This window comes from Esox lucius, chromosome 13, assembly GCF_011004845.1.
Source record: "Esox lucius isolate fEsoLuc1 chromosome 13, fEsoLuc1.pri, whole genome shotgun sequence".
Taxonomy (NCBI): domain Eukaryota; kingdom Metazoa; phylum Chordata; class Actinopteri; order Esociformes; family Esocidae; genus Esox; species Esox lucius.
The window spans coordinates 20331828-20352330 of record NC_047581.1 but is presented as its reverse complement, the minus strand read 5'-3'; the positions used below and the strand labels follow the sequence as shown (position 1 = coordinate 20352330).

Genomic DNA, 20503 nt, shown 5'->3' with positions numbered 1-20503 from the left:
GGCCTCACTGGTGTTGGTGTCTTTGTGTGTGTACATGTGTGTGTTTTATGTGAGAGAGAGTTAAGGTAACCTGGGTGTGTTTCAGATGGGGCTCAGAGGGTCTGCCTCCAGACGAGCTGTCGGTCCAGAACGGGATCCTGACCACCAGGGCGAGTCGCTTCCCCATGTGTATCGATCCCCAGCAGCAAGCCCTCAACTGGATCAAGAAGAAGGAGGAAAAGAACAATCTCAAAGTAGGGCTAACTTTATTGATTCATTTGCAAATACACCGTATTAACGTCCTGCCCCAAGAATCATTTCTCTGTTGACTAAGAATGGGCTTCAAATGTACGTCAGTTGTCAATTTGACGAAAATGCGATTGCATATTAAAATGGTAATGTTAATTCACCTCACAATTATCAGTGTATTTTACGACCAAGGAGAAACAAAGTTATAGTAGTTGTATTTAAAATGTTGTTGATTTTTTTATTGAATCTTGTAGTATATTATGGAACTGGATCCAGAAGTATGATGTAAGACTGGAAGTATGATGTAGTAATGGAAGTATGATGTAGGAATGGAAGTATGATGTAGGACTGGAAGTATAATGTGGGACTGGAAGTATGATGTAGGACTGGAAGTATGATGTAGGACTGGAAGTATGATGTAGGACTGGAAGTATGATGTAGGACTGGAAGTATGATGTAGGACTGGAAGTATGATGTAGGACTGGAAGTATGATGTAGGACTGGAAGTATGATGTAGGAAAGGAAGTATGATGTAGAACTGGAAGTATTATTCTTATAATGTATGTGATCTACCTTTTCAATAGATATCTTCATTCAACGATCCAGACTTCTTGAAGCAGCTGGAGATGGCCATCAAGTATGGTTTTCCTTTCCTGTTCCAAGATGTGGATGAGTACATTGACCCGGTGATTGACAGTGTCCTGGAGAAAAACGTGAAAGGTGCTGAGGGCCGACAGGTCATAACACTAGGAGACAAGGAGGTGGAGTACGACCCCAACTTTAAACTCTACCTCAATACCAAGCTGTCCAACCCCAAGTACTCTCCCTCCGTGTTCGGCAAGGCCATGGTCATCAATTACACTGGTGAGACATCTCTGTATCCTAGCAAACCTCAGTCCTTAGGGCTTTGTGGGGTGTGTTTGGTAACACTTTGTGTGTACATGTGCACATTTCTCTCTGTGTCAGTGACGCTGAAGGGTCTGGAAGACCAACTGCTGAGTGTTATTGTGGGCTTTGAGCGTAAGGAGCTGGAGGAGCAACGGGAGCGACTGATCCAGGAGACCAGTGAGAACAAGAAGCTACTGAAAGACCTGGAGGACTCTCTGCTGAGAGAGCTGGCCACCTCCACAGGCAACATGCTGGACAACGTGGAGCTGGTCCACACTCTGGAGGAGACCAAGTCCAAGGCTAGCGAGGTACCTGGAAACAGGGTGACATCAGATACTATGAGGTCCTCAGGCAGGGGCTTCCTTGAAATGCTCTGTGTTTTCTCTCATAAAACAAACAGGTCTTTGAGAAACTGAAGCTGGCAGAGAAGACCTCAACGGACATTGATAAGTTGCGAGATGGTTACCGTCCAGCCGCCAAACGCGGTGCCATCCTGTTCTTTGTGCTGGCAGAGATGGCCCTGGTCAACACCATGTACCAGTACTCCCTGGCTTCTTACCTGGAGGTGTTTGACTTCTCCCTGCGGAGGTCCCTACCTGACTCCATCCTGCCCAGGAGGCTGAAGAATATGGACACCCTGACACACAATGTATACAACTATGGATGCACAGGTGAGGACCTGGGATGGACCCACAGGTATCACTATGATCAAGTTTATTCATCAGGAGTGGGTGAAACGGGACGTTAGTGGGAAAGATTTGGTGATAAGCTGGGATACAAAATAACTGTGTGGGTGTCTTTGTGTCTTGTCTGTGTATGTGCGGTTTCTCCCCTCAGGTCAGTTTGAGAGACACAAGCTTCTGTTCTCTTTCAACCTGACCATAAAGATTGAGCAGCCAGAGGGGAGGGCTCCCCAGGAGGAGCTGGAGTTCTTCCTCAAGGGTCAGACACATAGACACACATTCAAACAGTAACAAAACCTGGAGTCCTGCAGACACTTTTGAACACATTCTTTTTTTTCTTCATGTTCTCCCCAACCCAGGCAACCTGTCTCTGGAGATGAGCAAAAGGAAGAAGCCGTGTGCCTGGCTACCAGATCAGGGCTGGGAGGACATCATACGACTGGCTGAGCTCTTCCCAGCTGAGTTTGGCACTCTGCCAGACGACGTGGAGAAGAACCAGTCTGAGTGGAAGACTGTGAGTGACAGTCCTGTACCTCGGTCCTCGGTATAGAAAGGTCTGGTGTTAGCCCTTCTTTCCCCTGTCCCCTAGTGGTATGACCTGGACGGGCCGGAACAGGCTCCCTTCCCCATGAAATATAAAGAAAACCTGACGGCCTTCCAGAAGCTGCTGTTGCTGCGCTGCTTCCGCCTGGACAGAGTCTACCGTGCCGTCACTGACTATGTCACCATCACCATGGGAGAGAAGTGAGACACCACTTTTTCCTACTTGGAAACAAACCGGCGCTCTTACTGCGTCCATACCAAATGCCATGGCTTGTGTGGAGACTTCACTGTGTCTGTTGACCACTGTCTACCTCCTTCCCCTCCCTCTCAGGTATGTTCAGCCCCCTGTGATCAGTTTCGAGGCCATCTATGATCAGAGCACACCCAACTCGCCCATCGTATTCATCCTGAGCCCCGGTTCCGACCCAGCCACTGATCTCATGAAGCTAGCCGAGAGGTCTGGCTTTGGGGGCAACAGGCTTAAGTTTCTGGCCATGGGACAAGGCCAGGAGAAGGTACCAAACAACGCTTATCATTCACTCCAATTCTACCGCCACATGTAGCTTTGGTGCACATTTAATGACCTAGCATGATGCTGTATAGACTGTAATGTTGTGTGCTGTAGGTGGCGCTGCAGCTGCTTGAAACGGCGGTGTCTCGGGGCCAGTGGCTGATGCTGCAGAACTGCCACCTGTTGGTGAAGTGGTTGAAGGACCTAGAAAAGTCTCTGGAGAGGATCACCAAGCCCCACCCTGACTTCAGACTGTGGCTCACCACCGACCCCATCAAAGACTTCCCCATCGGCCTCCTACAGAAGTCTCTCAAGGTTAGGGAAAGAGCCAGCTCTGTTTCAGAAGAGTGAACTACTAGAGTGAATTAGAGTGTCTTCCCAGCCAGGTGAATGGACGTAACAACTGAGCCGTTGAGCTTTGGGACTGATCTTGGTTTCTGTCTGTGTCCAGGTGGTAACTGAGCCTCCTAATGGGCTGAAGCTGAACATGAGGGCCACCTTTTTTAAGATCAGCCACGAGACTCTAATGAGCTGCCCTCACCCAGCCTACCGCAGCCTGGTCTATGTGCTGGCCTTCTTCCACGCTGTGGTGCAGGAGAGGCGCAAGTATGGCAAGATTGGCTGGAACGTGTCCTACGACTTCAACGAGTCTGACTTCCAGGTGATTGGGAAAAGAAATGTTTTCACAGGTTCACGCTAACAAGCGTGTTAATTACATGTCTGTTTCTCAGTCCAATTCATGTGGTGCTGTGGATCCTCCTTGTCTTGACCAGGTGTGCATGGAGATTCTGAACACCTACCTGACCAAAGCCCACGCTCAGGGAGATGCCGGGATCCCCTGGGGCAGTCTCAAGTACCTGATAGGGGAGGTCAGGCTCACATTCCCACCCCTCACATTGACTTAACGTACCATCCCTGGCATGGCGACGTGTGATTAATAATACATGTTAACCAACCCTGCCCTCAGCCACGACAGCATGGGTAACCACAGAGATTCTGAAATGACTGGATGGAAGAACGTGGCAGGGGAATACATTTATGCGTGTGTGTGTTTGTGTGCGTGTGTGCGTGTGTGTGCGTGCGTACGTGCTCCTTCCGTCAGGTAATGTACGGCGGCAGGTGTATTGACAGCTTCGACCGCAGGATCCTGGCAGTCTATATGGATGAGTACCTGGGAGACTTCCTCTTCGACACCTTCCAGCCCTTCCACTTCTTCCACAACCAGGAGGCTGACTACAAGGTCCCCCCCGACGGGCCGAAGGAGAACTATGCTGGTCAGTCAGTTTACTTCAAGCCTGGCCTGAGGTGCCAGTGTGCAGTAGCGTCATACACCTGGCCTGTGCTGCATGGCGATTGTTGTTGCTGAATTAACTGGTCGTCCTTCTTGGCTGATTGACGTGTCACAGGGGAGATTGAGACCTTGCCCTTGGTCAACACTCCCGAGGTGTTCGGTCTGCACCCCAATGCTGAGATTGGCTACTACACCCAAGCAGCCCGCGACATGTGGACACATCTCATAGATTTACAGCCCCAGACTGGTAACATAAACCACAGACAGGCACATACACTCCCACACATACAGAGAGACAGACACACACACAGAGAGACAGGTAGGCAGAAGAATAACCTGGTCTCTTCACCTTTCTCTCAGGTGAGTCTGGTGGCGGCGTCAGCAGGGATGAGTACATCAGCGCCGTGGCCCGGGACATCCAGAACAAGTTGCCCCAGGTGTTTGACCTGGACTTGATCCGGAGAAAGTTTGGCCTGGAGATCTCCCCCACCTCTGTGGTGCTGCTACAGGAACTGGAGCGCTTCAACAAGCTAATTGTCAGGATGGGACGCTCTCTGGCTGAGCTTCAGAAGGTGAGGCAGGAGGGGGACACAGATGGGCAGAGTGAGGGTAGAGAAAAAACATTCAGGGTAAAAAACTAATACATCTGAAAAGATTTGAATTCAGTCTTAATCACTTTACTGATTAAACAACACATAGTTTGGCCTGGTGACCTGAACAATGGGTCTTTGTCAATAGGCACTGGCTGGTGAGGTGGGTATGAGTAGTGAGCTGGATGAGGTGGCACGTGCCCTCTTCAGTGGCATGATTCCTGCCATCTGGAGGAAACTGGCACCCGATACCCTCAAGTCCCTGGGCAACTGGATGATCCACTTCAAGAGACGCCATGACCAGTACAACTCCTGGGTGAGCATCCTGCTGTCATGGGCCGTTACTCTGAGACATACCATCTCCCAGAAGACTGACTCACTAACAGTTAATGTGTCCCCATTGACTGTTACTCATGAATATGAGTTATTCAATTATCCAAGTATCCCTGATATTTACTGTACCTGTGACTAGAGATCTACATTCTCCGTGTGAATCATGTCCATGCCCATTTGTTCTTCCCTGCAGGTGGATGAAGGGGAGCCCAATGTGATGTGGCTGTCTGGTCTCCATATCCCAGAGTCCTACCTGACCGCTCTGGTTCAGGCCACCTGCAGGAGAAACGGCTGGCCTCTGGATCGCTCTACACTTTACACACAAGTCACCCAGTACAGCACCGAGGACGCGGTCAATGAGAGGCCTGGACAGGGTGAGAGTCCTCACACACACACGTACACACACCCACGTACGCATACACACGTATGCACACAGACACACAGAGGGATGCGTGGATGCTGAGGCTTCTGGTTGTGATTTCCCAGGCTGCTTCGTGTCAGGCCTGTACCTGGAGGGAGCTGACTGGGACAGGGAGCGGGGTTGTCTGACCAGGAGTAAACCCAAAGTACTGGTGGTCCAGCTGCCCATCCTTAAGGTCATCCCCATAGAGGCACACCGCCTCAGGCTACAGGTAGGGGGAAGCACCACACTCCACGGTGTGCCCTCATTATCTGTGCTTACTGACTTCACTGGTGTCCTCTCTAGCCATGTAGTTTCACTGTTATAAAATGTCACTTTTGCCATTTTTGAAATGTATTCCTGAATGACGTGTGTTTGTTTTCCAGAATACTCTGAGGACTCCAGTGTACACCACGTCCATGAGGAGGAATGCTATGGGTGTGGGTCTGGTGTTTGAGGCCAACCTCTTTACCACCAAGCACCTTTCCCACTGGGTTCTGCAGGGTGTCTGTCTGTGCCTCAATGCGGACTGATGTTTCTATTTTATTTACATTTCTTACAGTTATTGTTTTTTCTACACATTTTATAGGCTGAATTTGTTAAGACAGTACACCACAAATAACATATCACCTTTGCTTATTAGCATACTATCAGATCAGTAGATGTCTCTGAGACAATGGGTCCCTCCGGAGGCATCCTTACCAGGGTTCTAACACCAGGTGGCAGCATCTCACAGTCTCGGGTCCTCTCAGAGTCCCACATCGGAACTCCCATCTCCAGTCAGTCCTATGGAGAGGTGCCAGAGGATATCTGACAATGACCCCTGCTATTTTTAATCTCTGAAGACAGATCTCTTCATTAAGTCTTCTCTCTGCTTTATTCCTTGTGACATTTCTAACGCCCAGCATCTGTGCTCAGGCCGCCCTGACCAACTGACGGGGAAGATAAATCCATGAGAAGAAAGTCTGCTTTGTATTCGTTTTAATTAAAATCTTAGCATTATTTCCCCAGGTTATATTTCATCCCCACCCCCCGTTCCTCAACTACACAGAGATGGGTGAAGGAGGCCCTCCACTCTGAGTTAGTCTGACGCCATAGGTTTTGAAATATATATATCCCCACAGATTAAATGTAGATTTAGATCTGAATCTGATCCTACAGGTCAAATGTGTACTTGCTGTCTTTGTGTGTTTCTAATTGACTTCATTGAAACATATTTCATGATTTTTTATGCATAATCCAAAATGTTTCAAAAGGAACTCAGTACATTTTGAAAGAGCTTAACATGCACTTTTTTCTACGTATAGAGGCTAAGAATGGATTAAAGCTCTTGCATTGGTAAAAAAAAGAATAGCAGTATGGGTTTAGTCAAACTTTGAGCAAAATGCACACTGAAACTTTTCTACAAACATATCCTAGACAATCTATGTTATTTATTTTCCTTTGTAATTATTTGAGGGAACTCTGAATGCTTTGTGCTTTGTTCTCCGCATGGTCTTGAGCAATCTCAGGTGGTGAGGAAGGTGAGACAGCATTCTGGGCCACAGAGTTGCAGCAGCATGACCACTACAGTAGGTTCACATACCGCTGACCATATGTGATCCCACAGCGGTGAACAATGAGCAGTGTGAATGTAGTCCTGACAGAGTGGGACAACGGTAAAGTTAGGCAGAGCAGGCCAGAGAGCACTGTTGCCTTCATTGGTACAGCTGTCACATAGAAAACAGCACTGTGCAGAGGACCACAGGACACTTTTATGAGCGTATACAGGGAGGGGAGAGGCAGTAAAATAGGGTATAGTGGGAATGTTCTACCTTTTAATGTATGTGTAATGACAAGCGAGTCAAAGGAACTTCAGTAATATACACAGGCCTATCCTTAGAGTGACAATAGGTACAGGAACTCTTTGTTTGAATGCACAGTAGAGAGTAGAAAAGGAGCTGGAAAAAAGTTAAAAGACAAGAAAGGGAAAATAAAAAGACCTCAATGCAAACGACTCCCCCCCCCCCTTCAGAAGCCAAGATTATTTTCAGCTGCCGGGACTGGAGGGATTTACATTAACCCTAAATTCGTTCAGTTCCTTCTTGGCATCTCTCTGCATCAGCCTGCTGCCTCATAAAATACTCCGGTTGCCCTGACACACAAACACTCTCACATCACCACCAACCCCCCTATCAAGCTTTCTCAGTCAGTTTCCGTTTGGTGTGATTGGGAGCAGGTGAGCCTCAGAGAGAATAGATCAGAGCTTCCACTGCCAGATGAGCCCTGCGCCAGCCTGCCTTAATGCCCCTCTGTACGACAATACTGTTAGAGACACGACTAGGGAAGCTTAAGGGCCACCTAATTTCAGCATCAATGCAGTAATAATATTGTGTCAAACCACCAGACAACTTTGAGCCCTCAGGAGGACAGGACGGTGTGATATGTGTTGTACTTTTACTATGAATTATGCTGTTTGGTGGCTCCTCTTCAGCATTGTGCCTGTGCGCAGCTGGTGAGCCCCACAGTGTTGTCCATTGAGAACACTGACAAGAGTAGTCGTTCTCACCAGCGATATAGATTACTGGGCTGCAGGACCAGGTGTTTAGCTTGGAGCCATCCCATAACTCTGTGGTTACTGGACAAAAACCCTCCAGGCACTACCACTGGGCAAGGTAGAGAAGTTACAGAAAGCCCCCACCACCCCTGCTTTCTGGCTCTGCCTGCCTAAACCGTGCCCAAACACTGGGGTCTGCCCACAGGCTCCTGAGTTAGGATGGCAATGTAGCCACAACTCAAGGCTGGACAAAGACCAGGGGAGGAAGGAGAAATGAGAACAAATAGAATGTCAACCTATTGTATGATCATGTAAGCCAGATGACACAATTCGAAAGCATACTGCTCAGTGTTAGAAAAACATGGACTTTAATTTACACTTCATAACAGTCATCAATATTCCAAAACAATGAACCATGAAGGCATGTTTATAATCAGAATACACGAGACTCACTTTTCTAATTAACAATAATGATTTTGTTTTAAATTAATCACACGTGTGGGCTAACATTACATTTAGAAACTATAGGATACCGGTATAAGGAATATCATTCATTCAGGCATTCGGTGTCAGTGACGACAGATACGTAAACAGAATCAATGTTGTTGAGTGCATTGTCTGCGGTGAGACGTTGAAACAGGGAATGGGCAGGGTAAAAACTGCTGGCAATGCTTTTAAAAGACACGAGGAGACTATAAAAATGGTTTCTTGCCCATTGTAAGAAGCTCGACTTGAGATAGAGTACGCACGGAGGGAGGGAGAGCTGATAGTGTAAAGAATAGAGTCCGGTCAGTCACAGAGTAACTAGCCTACTTCTGGTTCCTTCGAAACAGTGCGGGTAGAGTTGGGCATACGGGGAACTTTCAGAATAATCGGCGAATGTTTAAAGATTGTAATTTATGTGCAACATCCAGGGGTGTACATTATGTTTCTAATCTTATTGTAAAGGTAAATTGTGAAACATTTCTGGTTTGCTGTTATAACGGTAACATTTTATTATAGGTATTTGGTTGATCATGGGATGCGCTCCCTCTTGGTGAAGCCAAAACCTGGATTTTGAGTTATATTTTTCTCGAACTGGACAGAATTCCAATAACTAGCTCAGTTATTGAGCTTTTAAGGAACTCTCCTGTCAGTGTTTTTTTAAGCCGCGGAAATGGGAGCGTGTCTACGGGACTGCGTGTCTGCGCCTTGCCTAAAAAGTTTCCGTTGGATTGTGCTTCTGCTGTGGCTGACCTCTGCGGCTCACGGGACTTGGAGGACCGGGCTTTACAAATACTCAACTGGAACTCAACTCAACAGAGAGTCGTCCGCAGTGTCTCAAACGTCTATTTATCAAAAAAGGTATTGAAAAAAGTATGACCATTTATTGTTGATCTTCTGATTTTGGTTATTGCCTGAATTGCCTATTATAACATGAAAATGCTAATTCTTAAAATTAATTTACTACATCGTAATAGGGCCTAATATAAATATCCTACTGAGTAAAATAATTTGAAAGACGTAATTTCAATGTCAACTAAAGGCGCTATCCTTGGAGCAACCTTTTAAATATAATGTTTTAGGGTCCATGGAATTCAGTGCGTTATTCACAAAATAACAGTTATCGATAAACTAGGTAACATTTTAATTCACAAATAAATCTATCTATTGTTTTTTATTTGACTTGGTTTAATTGTTTTTCCTTCTCAGATATAATAACGATTCTCCTTTTTGTTAACAATTCCTATCCAGCTCACCGGAAAAAAACTTTTCTAGCTGCTTATGCAACCAACAACGACTACTCATCCCATCCCTATCCATCTAGCAGGTCTCATTGTTTTCTTGACATTGGGTTTCCTTTTTCCTGTCCAGGCAGCACACTGTGTTGTGCTTTCCCATCCTCATTGTCTCTGTCTGTCTGTCTAAAGCCACACTGTGTGGTCTAAGCTATTGTCTCCTGAGGGCAGTGCTCCCTAAACTGTACTCTGGTCAGGTTGCAGCACCTCTCTCCAACATCTGCTGCCTCTCAGCTGTCAAGAGAGCTCTTCTCATCTGACAGACTCACACCTAGGGCTCAGACTTCTATTCTGGCTCTATAAATCTACATCATATGGGGCTCTCAGCAAACAGAGGGGGACTATTGAATTATAAATGGGTTGTGAATGGATTTGCCTAATAGCAGATGAAAGAGCAACATACTCTATATTATTCATTCAAATGTTCAATTACAGTGTTCAATCTCTGTTTTCTCGCACCATATCTGTCTCTTCCCCCCTCTGAGTATTTTAAATTCTGCCTCTGGCAGTGGCTCCCTTGTGATCCTCAGTGGTGAGTTCTTTATTACAGCAGGTTGTTGATGAGGGTAGTTCTGTGAGCATATCCCTCAGACTAAACACAAGCTGGGAACACAAGTCCCCTCGCTTCCCTTCTATACAAAGTTTGTGGTTTTCCGTGGTGAGACAGCCAGTGTGGACGTAATCAAGTTCGCCATTACACTAATATAATTTACGCTGTCAGGTTCTGAGTCTGAGCAGCAGGGTGTGTGTGTGTGTGTGTGTGGGGGGGGGGGTCAGAGGGTGGAGGATCTTCCTGATTGGTTAGATTCAGTCCCCCAACTTAAGCCTCACTGTCACTCAAATGCAGTGGTTGGAGGACATATTTACTAAACACATTCAGCTGTAGCTGAAGTGCATCTGGGTTTGTTTTTGGAAAGAGGTTTACAATTGACTCTGCTGCTGTTTGAAGGTTGGGCTTGGCAGGAGGAAGGAGTGGTAGAGTGGGGATGTTCCAGTGACTCATCCCTGATCTCAGGGTGGTGTCAGTCGATTTGACATGACATTAGAGGGGTTTAATCCCGGTTAACACAGAAATAAAATATTGTGTAATTGGTCAGATGTTCGATTAAGTTCTGGGTCCATGTGTTAGAATATGAGATCAGGACTTAAATGAAAACAGGCGCAATACTAGAGTTGACAGATTTTGGAGCATGCTAGATAGCTTGCCTAAATTTAGTAAACAATGCCTTCTTCTAATTGAACATTGCTATACATTTTGGATATTGTGCTTTGCTTACAAACAGAAAATGTTGATTTTCCAGTTTCTACCAATGAAATGCAGATATGCTCATATTTTTGTGACATTTACAATTTTGATGGCACATATGTTAATATCATATTAACAGACATATATAGGTAAACAGTGCAATGGAAACATTTCCCTTTAACATTTAAAAAGGGAGGTCAGGCCTGTGTAGGTCAGAGGGTGTCCTCTTCTTTCACATGTCTGTAGTAGAAGTCCAGTAACATTCTTATATTACCATGTTCTTTGTTTGCATACAAAGCAATCTCAGTAACACATAAAAAGGGAGATTGAAAGTGTATTGGTAACCAGGGTACTGGATTTCGAAAGATAATTGCAATTGGTCAGAGATAACAATGACTCGAAAACAATTGCCTCAACAATGTATTCAGTAGAAGTAGTATTACCTACATACCTCAACAGTGTGTTCAAAATGAGCTGTACTACCTACAAGCCTCGACAATGTATTCAGTAGAAGTAGTTCTACTTACAAGCCTCGACAATGTGTTCAATAGAAGTAGTACTACCCACACGCCTGAACGACATGTCCAATTGAAGTAGTGCTACCTATGCAAATACAAGGGGTTTACACACTGGAATGAGCTCTCAATTTGGCCTGTCCCTCTGAGGAACCAGTGCCCTATGTTCACCTTTGGCTGTTGGAGCCAAGCAGAGTGAAGGGTTAAGATAGCAGTTATTTCCTGTGCTGCCGGCCTGGGGTGGGTGGGTGTCATAACGGTCTGACGACCAGACAGATGTCTCCCTGTGGGACTCTCCCTTACCACCCACACACATAGCTGGTTACCCATATCAAAGAGTGTCACACACATCCACCTACACATCCACTTGAACATCGGAGGTAAACTCCAACGTGTTGGCCACAGCTGCATGAGATGAGGGTCCATTCAGATTCCCTCTGACTGAGGCTGTGTGAAAACCACTTGTCCAGCCCTTTAAATGCCTCACTTTGAGGCTTTGATTGTTTGTAGGTGTTTTCATTCAGCGCTCACTGACCCAGTGCAGGGACGTTTATCTGTAGGCAGAGCCCTTTGGTCTTGGTCTGCTTAGAGGGCTCTGGTCCCCTCATTCAGCATGGCCTGATTGGCCCCGTACGTATCCTTACAACCTGACTAAACCTGCAGCACAATGGGCTACCTCAAAAGTCCCCCATTACCCTCATTCCACACTTCCTCTACACTGCTGCAGTATTTCAGATGGTGATGGGGGAAATCTATAAAGGTACATATCAATGTAATCAGCCATTAATGTCTAAACCGCTGGCAACAAAAGGAATTGGGCCCAATTTGGACATTTTCACTTAGGGGTGTTCTCAATTGTGTTGCCAGCGGTTTAGACATTAATGGCTGTGTGTTGATTTATTTTGAGGGGCAGTAAATGTACACTATTATACAAGCTGTACACTCATTACTTTTCATTGTAGCAAAGGGTCATTTCTTCAGTGTTGTCACATAAAAATATATAATCAAATGTTTGCAAAAATGTGAGGGGTGGACTCACTTTTGTGAGATACTGTATATTGACAATATATTACAAACCTCCGACATGCCTTATTGCTCACATAAACACAGGTTACCAATGCAATTAGAGCATTAAAAATGTATGTGATGTCATACCTGTGGTATTTGGTCTCACATACCACAGCAATCAACTGTTAGCAATCAGAAGTTCTGATAATTAATTTTTTTACTGTAAGGCTGTCAAGAAAGCTCTACTTTATAAATACTCTAGACAATACTTTTCAATTTTTTATATTTTTTTTATATTTTTCTCACTTTATTGCTTTTCTAAGAAATTCTGTGTTGTATTAAAATGAGAAAAGGAAGTACTGTTTCAACTGAAAAACTGTAGATAGATTTATTTAAAAAATTTAAATGCAATACAACCACAAATGGATCATGATTTTAAAATAATTGAAGATAACTAAAAATAACTAATTCCAATTCATATTTGAACTTTCATTTTGTGTAAAACGATGTACTGTATTTATCCGTCTCCGGTGCCCTCCAGCTCCAGGCTTTAACTTCAGGAATGTGTGATCCTTCTCTCTTCATTAATGTCACTGAATGTCTCTCTTTTGTTGCACCACATTTATCTCTGGCCTCTTCCCGGTGCCCTGGGACCCACAGTGCATCCTAATTGGTCTATCCTTTGCCCCTTTTTCTGTCCCTTTGGGGGCTTCCTTGTGTGAGCCCTACAGTTACATGACCTCTCCCTCCTCCTTTTCCTCCTCCTTTTGCCTGGCCTTTCACCACATCTGTCTTTTGTCATTTGTTCTCTACAAGAGCTTTTCACATAGACAGAAATCTAGAAAAATTCCTGGAGATTTTTATCATACTACTATAGCTTTTTTGGTCTCCCGTCCTCCCCCTCTGTAGGGGTTGATACAGAGGGTGAAAGGGGGCCTTGGATTCTTCAACTCATAGGAGGAGAGTTATTGAGAGGAAGAGGGACTGAAACAGGAAGCTCAGTGGGGAGTGCACCTGGACTGTATTCCCCCTAACCTGGCCTTCCTGAGGCTACCTACTTTTCCTTCCCTGTCTCAGAGCGCCTGGCTCCTGGGCTCCTTCTCTCTTCTGTACTTTCGGCTCATGTTTTTCCAGTGACTATCTTAAATTGCTCTTACCAACTTGATGATAGTTGTATAGATATATAGATTAGCATGGTCTTGGTTTTAGGTATCGCTGTGTAAGAGTTGGGCATTTGCAAAACCAACTGGTGGGTTTTGATTATCACTGGAGGCCAGCACCAAATAATCTGGAAATAAATGCATTCACTCTGGGTAAGAGCAAAATGAAAATGAAGAAAAAGCTTCCTGTGTGAACTATAGTCCCCAGCCACACTGCATTGTGGGAACAGCAGTATGCCTGATGAATATAAGTTGGTGTCTCCTTGTTTTACACCATGTCTGTTGCTTGTGAACTAATTCAAAAGGCTACGATTTCACCTCCTTATTAACATTAGCTGAGGTTTGTTTGGTTGCTTGTGGTTCTTGGTGATTTATTTGGTTTGGGCCCAACAAGGGGAGGGTTGGAGTCTGAGGAGTTTGCAGAGAGATGTGATACCCACTGTGGACCTGCTGGCCTGGTGCCAGTTGAACACTGCCGTGCTGTTGGATTTCACACCTTCTAACACAGGGGACAGCTCCACCCCGGGGAGGTGTTCACTTTGTGGCAGAGACAGGACTACTCCCCCTACTCCCCACCTCACTTACAAAAGAATGACCTTATTTGGTAGGAGAAACAACCGAAACAACTTTGTTTAACATAATATGCTTCTCCATCCAAATTTAGTTGTTCTTTGTGGGAGCATAACTGCAGCCTGCTGTGGTTCCACACGACACGGGCGGTGCTGTAGTGGGGGATACTGGTCTCTTCACAGGCTTTCTGGGAACTTCTGGGCCCAGGGTGGATCAAAGCTGGACACAATTACACTGTCTGATCCCCTTTTTAGTAGGGAGGATGTGGGCCATTTCTCTCACACACGGTCAGGCTCATCTTCAATATCTTCTGAAAGAATCCAACTTCCTAATTCCCAGCTCTGCTGTGGTCTAATCCATGCTATCATGGTTAGAAGAGGAGTTTAACCTCTAGCTGGTTTAAACTCAGGTTTCTTTTGATCCAGGTCCAATGGCGTCAGGATAGTGGACAGATCAGTGTGTGCTTTAGGGACCACGGTAAAGGCATAACTCCCCATTACAGCACATTGTTGTGGGAAACAGTAGCTTAAGCTGAGAAACAAGAAAAGGAAATGGAATGATAATTGGATAAACCTTTTCCTCTGGCTAGTGGCTACCTCTTTGAGACGTTCTGAGCTGTTGGAGGTGTGGGAAGATGGTCTGGTCTCCCTCAACTCTAGGAATGATTTTCTCTTTCTCTATCTAACTCTCTCTCTCTGTCTTTCATGGCTGTTGTCTTAGGCTGTGACAAGTGGATAAATAAGAAACAAGAGCCTTTCAATATCAGCCAGAAATGTGTGGTTGCTATGATGTGTTGGAGTCATTAGTGTATTCTTTTTAGGGCTGCTCATTATCCTATTCCCTTGGTAGGCCCAACAGTGCGCGCGCACACACACATAGTTAATCATCGGTTCAAATAACCTGTCACAAATACAAATATTTTATTCATGTCAATATTTCTATGAATGGGATGGAGACTCTGGCGTTGTGTGTTCTGTATTTTTAACAGTGGGACATGGTAATTGCTTTCCATTGTCCTCCCTTTCTAAACAGCATCAGCCATATGAGGGGAATCAACATGTTTGGACATTTGGTTGTTTATAAAAGACAACTAACACGTTAGCTCTACTGTAATAGCCCCTGTAGGTTCCCAAAACATTAGTTCTCTCTGGGTGCTGCTCCTCACATCTTTCATTCATCATTTTCCATTTGAAGAATGAGACATTTCTTTTCAAATAAGATTATTTTTTCGGGATGTTAATAGGAATTTAGATACATATTTAAGGGACGTATAGAGGTATTCAAGGTACTTAAATGTTAAAACAGATAATAGTAAAAATAATATTCACATTAAATATAGAAAAAGTATTCAAAATTGTTCCAATGTATGGTACTGTACTAAAGTGATAGGCATCTGAAAGTTCAATGAAAGCCATGTATTTGGTTAGTTAGTGTGTATTTGTATAAATAGATATATATTTTTTTACAAATAAAGACTTAGAATTTCATGCACTAATGTAGAATATGTAGTCAATATATTTAGTTCTATGATCCTTCCCTGTTGGGAGCACCTCTCATGATTAGTGTGAGATATTTCTACACTTCACAGGGAAAAGACCAACTTGTCAAAGCAAACTAGTCCCCTACTGATCTAAATTTCTCACGGTCAGGCTCATCTTCAATGTCTTTTGAAGGAATCCAACTTCCTAATTCACAGCTCTGCTGTGGTCTAATCCATGCTATCATGGTTAGAAGAGGAGTTTAACCTCTAGCTGGTTTAAACTCAGGTTTCTTTTGATCCAGGTCCAATGGCGTCAGGATAGTGGACAGATCAGTGTGTGCTTTAGGGACCACGGTAAAGGCATAACTCCCCATTACAGCACATTGTTGTGGGAAACAGTAGCTTAAGCTGAGAAACAAGAAAAGGAAATGGATTGATAATGGGATAAACCTTTTCCTCTGGCTAGTGGCTACCTCTTTGAGATGTTCTGAGCTGTTGGAGGTGAGGGATGATGGTCTGGTCTCCCTCAACTCTAGGAATTATTTTTGTCTCTGTCTCGTGCCTGTTTTTATAGGGTTTGTCAAGTAGATGTGCAAGAAACAAAAGTCTATCACTGTTAGCCAGAAGTGTGTGACTGCAAATGGCCCAAAATAGGTCTCAAAATCTGCTATAGTGAGAGGAACTGAACAGAGCCTAGACAGACTACATAGAAAACTGAGGTAAACGTAAAGCTTTGGTGTCTAACTTCCTAAAGACATTCTCCCTAATGAAGGCTTTGCTATCTGATGTTGACCTTTGACCTCTGCGTAAGCTGTTTTCCTGGCAGGTCATCCCTCTCCCAGCCTCTCCAGCTGTGCTAAACAGGTCCTAATAACGTCTTATGAAAGGAGTCCGTTTGGGAAGTAACTGGACCTATGACCTACTATTAGCCCGTGTTCGAAAACTCACTCTAATCTCCATGTGGGACCCTCCCTCACCTCCTCCCCCTGTGTTCACCCTCAGTGACTCTAGGAGAGACGCCAGGGGATATGTGTTGATAGGGGGAAAGACTGTAGTGTAAACATAGCTTACAATGCACTCCTGCATGTCTCAAGGCTGATTGAAAATGCAATGTAAACACCATAAAGGACTATGAAAAGAAAGTGGAGGGGAGATGAGAGGAAAGAGTCAAAACCCACGGCTTGGCAATCGCATGGCTAATTTCCCTGTCATTGCTGTGTTTGTGCGTGTGTGAGAGTAAGTTATTGTGTGTTGTGTTTGGTGATCAGATTATATGACAAGCTATGGCTACAGCTACAGTTTTGTTCATAAATTGGCATACGCAAATTGATAGTTGTTTGGCTCCTTTTTAAATCATAATGATAACAGAAATCACCCAAATGGCCCTGATCAAAAGTTTACATTCCCTTGAATGTTTGGCCTTGTTACAGACACACAAGGTGACACACACAGGTGAAAATGACAATTAAAGGTGAATTTCCCACACCTGTGGCTTTTTAAATTACAGTTAGTGTCTGTGTATACATAGACAATAGGTTTGTTAGCTCTCACGTGGATGTACTGAGCAGGCTAGGTACTGAGCCTTGGAGAGCAGAAAATAACTGTTAAAAGACCTGCGTAACAAGGTAATGGAACTTTATAGAGATGGAAAAGGATATAAAAAGATATCCAAAGCCTTGCAAATGCCAGTCTGTACTGTTCAATCACTTATTAAGAAGTGGAACATTCAGGGATCTCTTGATATCAAGCCATGGTCAGGTAGACCAAGAAAGATTTCAGCCAAAACTACCAGAAGAATTGTTGGGGATACAAAGAAAAACCACAGGTAACCTCAGGAGAAATACAGGCTGCTCTGGAAAAATATAAGGAGCACAATATGACGATACTTGGACAAAAATTAGCTGCATGGTCAGAAAGAAGCCTTTACTCCGCCAATGCCACGAAAAGGTTGGATTGACAAGACCAAAATAGAGCTTTATGGTCACAACCATGTTTAGAGAGGTGTCAAAGAGGGCTATAGTGAAAGAATACCATCCCCACTATGAAGCAGGGTGGTGGCTCACAGATGTTTTGGGGGTATGTGAGCTCTAAAGGCACAGGGAATCTTGTGAAAATTGATGCAAAGATTAATGCAGCATGTTCTCAGAAAATACTGGCAGACAATTTGCATTCTTCTGCACGAAAGCTGCCCATGGGACAATGACCCTAAGCACAAGGCCAAGTTGACCCTCCAGTGGTTACAGCAGAAAAGGGTGAAGGTTCTGGAGTGGCCGTCACAGTCTCCTGACCCTAATATCATCGAGCCACTCTTGGGAGACCTCAAACCTACGGTACTTGCCAGATGACCAAGGACTTTGCATGACTTGGAGGCATTTTGCCAAGACGAATGGGCAGCTATGCCACCTGCAAGAATTCAGGGCCTCATAGACAACAATTTCAAAAGAATGCACGCTGTACTTGATGCTGAAGGGGGCAATACACAATATTAAGAACTAAGGGTATGCAGACTTTTGAACAGGGGTCCTTTTTTTCTTTATTGCCATGTTCTTTTTATGAGTGTACCATTCTGTTATGACCTACAGTTGAATGTGATTCCCGTTAGAAATAAAAGACATGTGTTTTGCCTGTTCACTCATGTTTTCTTTACAATTGGTACATATATTACCAATTCTCCAAGGGTATGCAAACTTTTGAGCACAACTATATATTTTGTAGAACATGTTGAGGAAAACTAAACCAAGACGTACATTTCTTTTCCTTTAATTCTTGTTGACAGTGCATTCTAAAGCTTTCTCTGTGTCTCTCTGTCCCTCTCTCCCTTCATCTCTCACTCACTATCCCCCCTCTTCCTTCCTCATTCTCCCTCCCTCTCTTTCTCTCTCTCCCTCTCCCCTGTTTCCCTCCTTTTCTCTTCTCCTTTCTCTCTCCCTCTTCCACCCTCTCTTTCACCTCTCTCCATTCCCTCTCTTTCTCTCCATCCCCTCTCTCGTACACCCCCCCACTCTCTCAGAAACTGGTGTCCCCATACAGTGAGTAAGACTGTGACGTGCCAGGTTCAGAATGGGACCAGCCTGCAGCGTGTCTACCAGACATGTCGCTGGCCACAGGGTTGCACCGGGGGCAGGTGAGTCTGGGATGTCTAACACAAAACCAGATGTCCAACCTCACAAAACACACCACGTCAAACCTCATCAAACACACCATGTCAAACCTCACTAAACACAACCTGTCCAACCTCAGTAAACACACCATGTCAAACCTCACAGAACACACCATGTCAAACCTCATCAAACACACCATGTCAAACCTCATCAAACACACCATGTCAAACCTCATCAAACACCACATGTCAAACCTCACTAAACACACCATGTCAAACCTCACAGAACACACCATGTCAAACCTCACAGAACACACCATGTCAAACCTCACAGAACACACCATGTCAAACCTCACAAAACACACCATGTCAAACCTCACAAAACACACCATGTCAAACCTCACTAAACACAACATGTCCAAACTCAGTAAACACACCATGTCAAACCTCACAGAACACTTCATGTCAAACCTCATCAAACACACCATTTCAAACCTCACAAAACACACCATATCAAACCTCATCAAACACACCATGTCAAACTTCACAGAACACAACATGTCAAACCTCACAGAACACAACATGTCAAACCTCACAGAACACACCATGTCAAACCACACAGAACACATTGTGCAAACCTTGTTAAACACCATGACAAACATCCCTGTCACAAATGGCAGTATCAGTGGAGCTAGTTACACCATACACTGTTGATTACCCTGACCTCTTTCTTTTTTTCAGCTATCGGACAGTTGTGCGACCATCTTATAAAGTTGTGTATCGCACCATCACCTCTCTGGAGTGGAGGTGTTGTCCAGGCTACAGTGGCACGGCCTGTGAAGAAGGTAGGAGGGCTGCAGATGTCACCATCTTACGGACAGTTATCAGATCCTATCCAACTGAACCCTTCTCTCTTCAAGTGTCTTCTCTCTTCTCTCTGCTCTCCCTTGTCTCTCTTTTGTCACTTCCTCTGCTCCTTTGCTTGACTGGCTCCAAACTGAAAAGACATGAGAACAGAACATAGAGGACGTGAGGTTTTGGGGAGGAGAGAAAGAGACCCCAGGATCAGAGGTGATTAAAACCTGAGGTCCTGGAGCCCTGGTTCTGACTGGGTTTTGAGGTAGTTTGTCCTGTGTATATGATGTGAGATTCTGGATCATGGTTCTGACTGGGCTTTGAGGTTGTAGGACCTGTTTATGTGACGTGAGGTCCTGGAGCCAGGTTCTGACTGGGTTGTGAGTGGGAGCCAGCCCCTCACCCATGACGTGGTGGGAGAAAGCGTAACGACCAGACTGCTGCCCGGACAGTCTTGGCTCTTCCTTCACCTCCTCCCTCTCTCCACAGCATTCTCACTCTCATTCTCTGATTTAATATTGCTCTTCTACTTTCTCTCTTTTTTTCTTACCCCTTTTTTGTTGTCTCCAAGTTACCATTTCTCACTTTTCTCAAGCTCCTGAGTGTAGTATCTTAGTCATTGTTTAATTACTCAGTTTTTTCAGCAAATTTTCTTTATGTTTTGGATGTTATCCTGTGTTGCTAGTTGCCCATTTTGGAGTTCTGCTCCTCTAATAGACGTCATATGAATAAACTGAACAATTGGGTCACTCCACTAACCTGCATCTTAACAAAACACACTCGACTAG

General features: G+C 44.7%; 2 protein-coding genes across 5 annotated transcripts in view; both read left to right on the top strand.

Moving 5' to 3' along the window:
• dnah10 (dynein axonemal heavy chain 10) overlaps window positions 1-9086 on the top strand; it is a 32758-nt gene extending 23672 nt beyond the window's left edge. Inside the window, exons 57-75 of the mRNA XM_020052810.3 lie at window positions 86-233; window positions 813-1092; window positions 1195-1424; window positions 1517-1787; window positions 1954-2058; window positions 2159-2313; window positions 2389-2543; window positions 2674-2857; window positions 2968-3168; window positions 3305-3514; window positions 3627-3722; window positions 3956-4127; window positions 4260-4391; window positions 4505-4716; window positions 4883-5050; window positions 5261-5441; window positions 5554-5699; window positions 5854-7038; window positions 9006-9086. Coding sequence (XP_019908369.3) covers window positions 86-233; window positions 813-1092; window positions 1195-1424; window positions 1517-1787; window positions 1954-2058; window positions 2159-2313; window positions 2389-2543; window positions 2674-2857; window positions 2968-3168; window positions 3305-3514; window positions 3627-3722; window positions 3956-4127; window positions 4260-4391; window positions 4505-4716; window positions 4883-5050; window positions 5261-5441; window positions 5554-5699; window positions 5854-6000 — 3193 coding nt within the window. The 3' untranslated portion in view covers window positions 6001-7038; window positions 9006-9086. The remainder of the gene's footprint in view (window positions 1-85; window positions 234-812; window positions 1093-1194; window positions 1425-1516; window positions 1788-1953; window positions 2059-2158; window positions 2314-2388; window positions 2544-2673; window positions 2858-2967; window positions 3169-3304; window positions 3515-3626; window positions 3723-3955; window positions 4128-4259; window positions 4392-4504; window positions 4717-4882; window positions 5051-5260; window positions 5442-5553; window positions 5700-5853; window positions 7039-9005) is intronic.
• emid1 (EMI domain containing 1) overlaps window positions 8334-20503 on the top strand; it is a 64139-nt gene continuing 51969 nt past the window's right edge. For 3 of the 4 annotated variants that reach the window (XR_002197691.2, XM_020052808.3, XM_020052807.2), the window contains exons 1-4: window positions 8334-9347; window positions 18771-18884; window positions 19602-19705; window positions 19866-19931. Coding sequence is in view for 3 of the 4 variants with exons in the window: in XM_020052808.3 (XP_019908367.2) it covers window positions 9160-9347; window positions 18771-18884; window positions 19602-19705; window positions 19866-19931 (472 nt within the window). In the remaining variant the exon portion in view is untranslated. The remainder of the gene's footprint in view (window positions 9348-18770; window positions 18885-19601; window positions 19706-19865; window positions 19932-20503) is intronic. The other variant, XM_020052809.2, reaches the window with a different exon arrangement.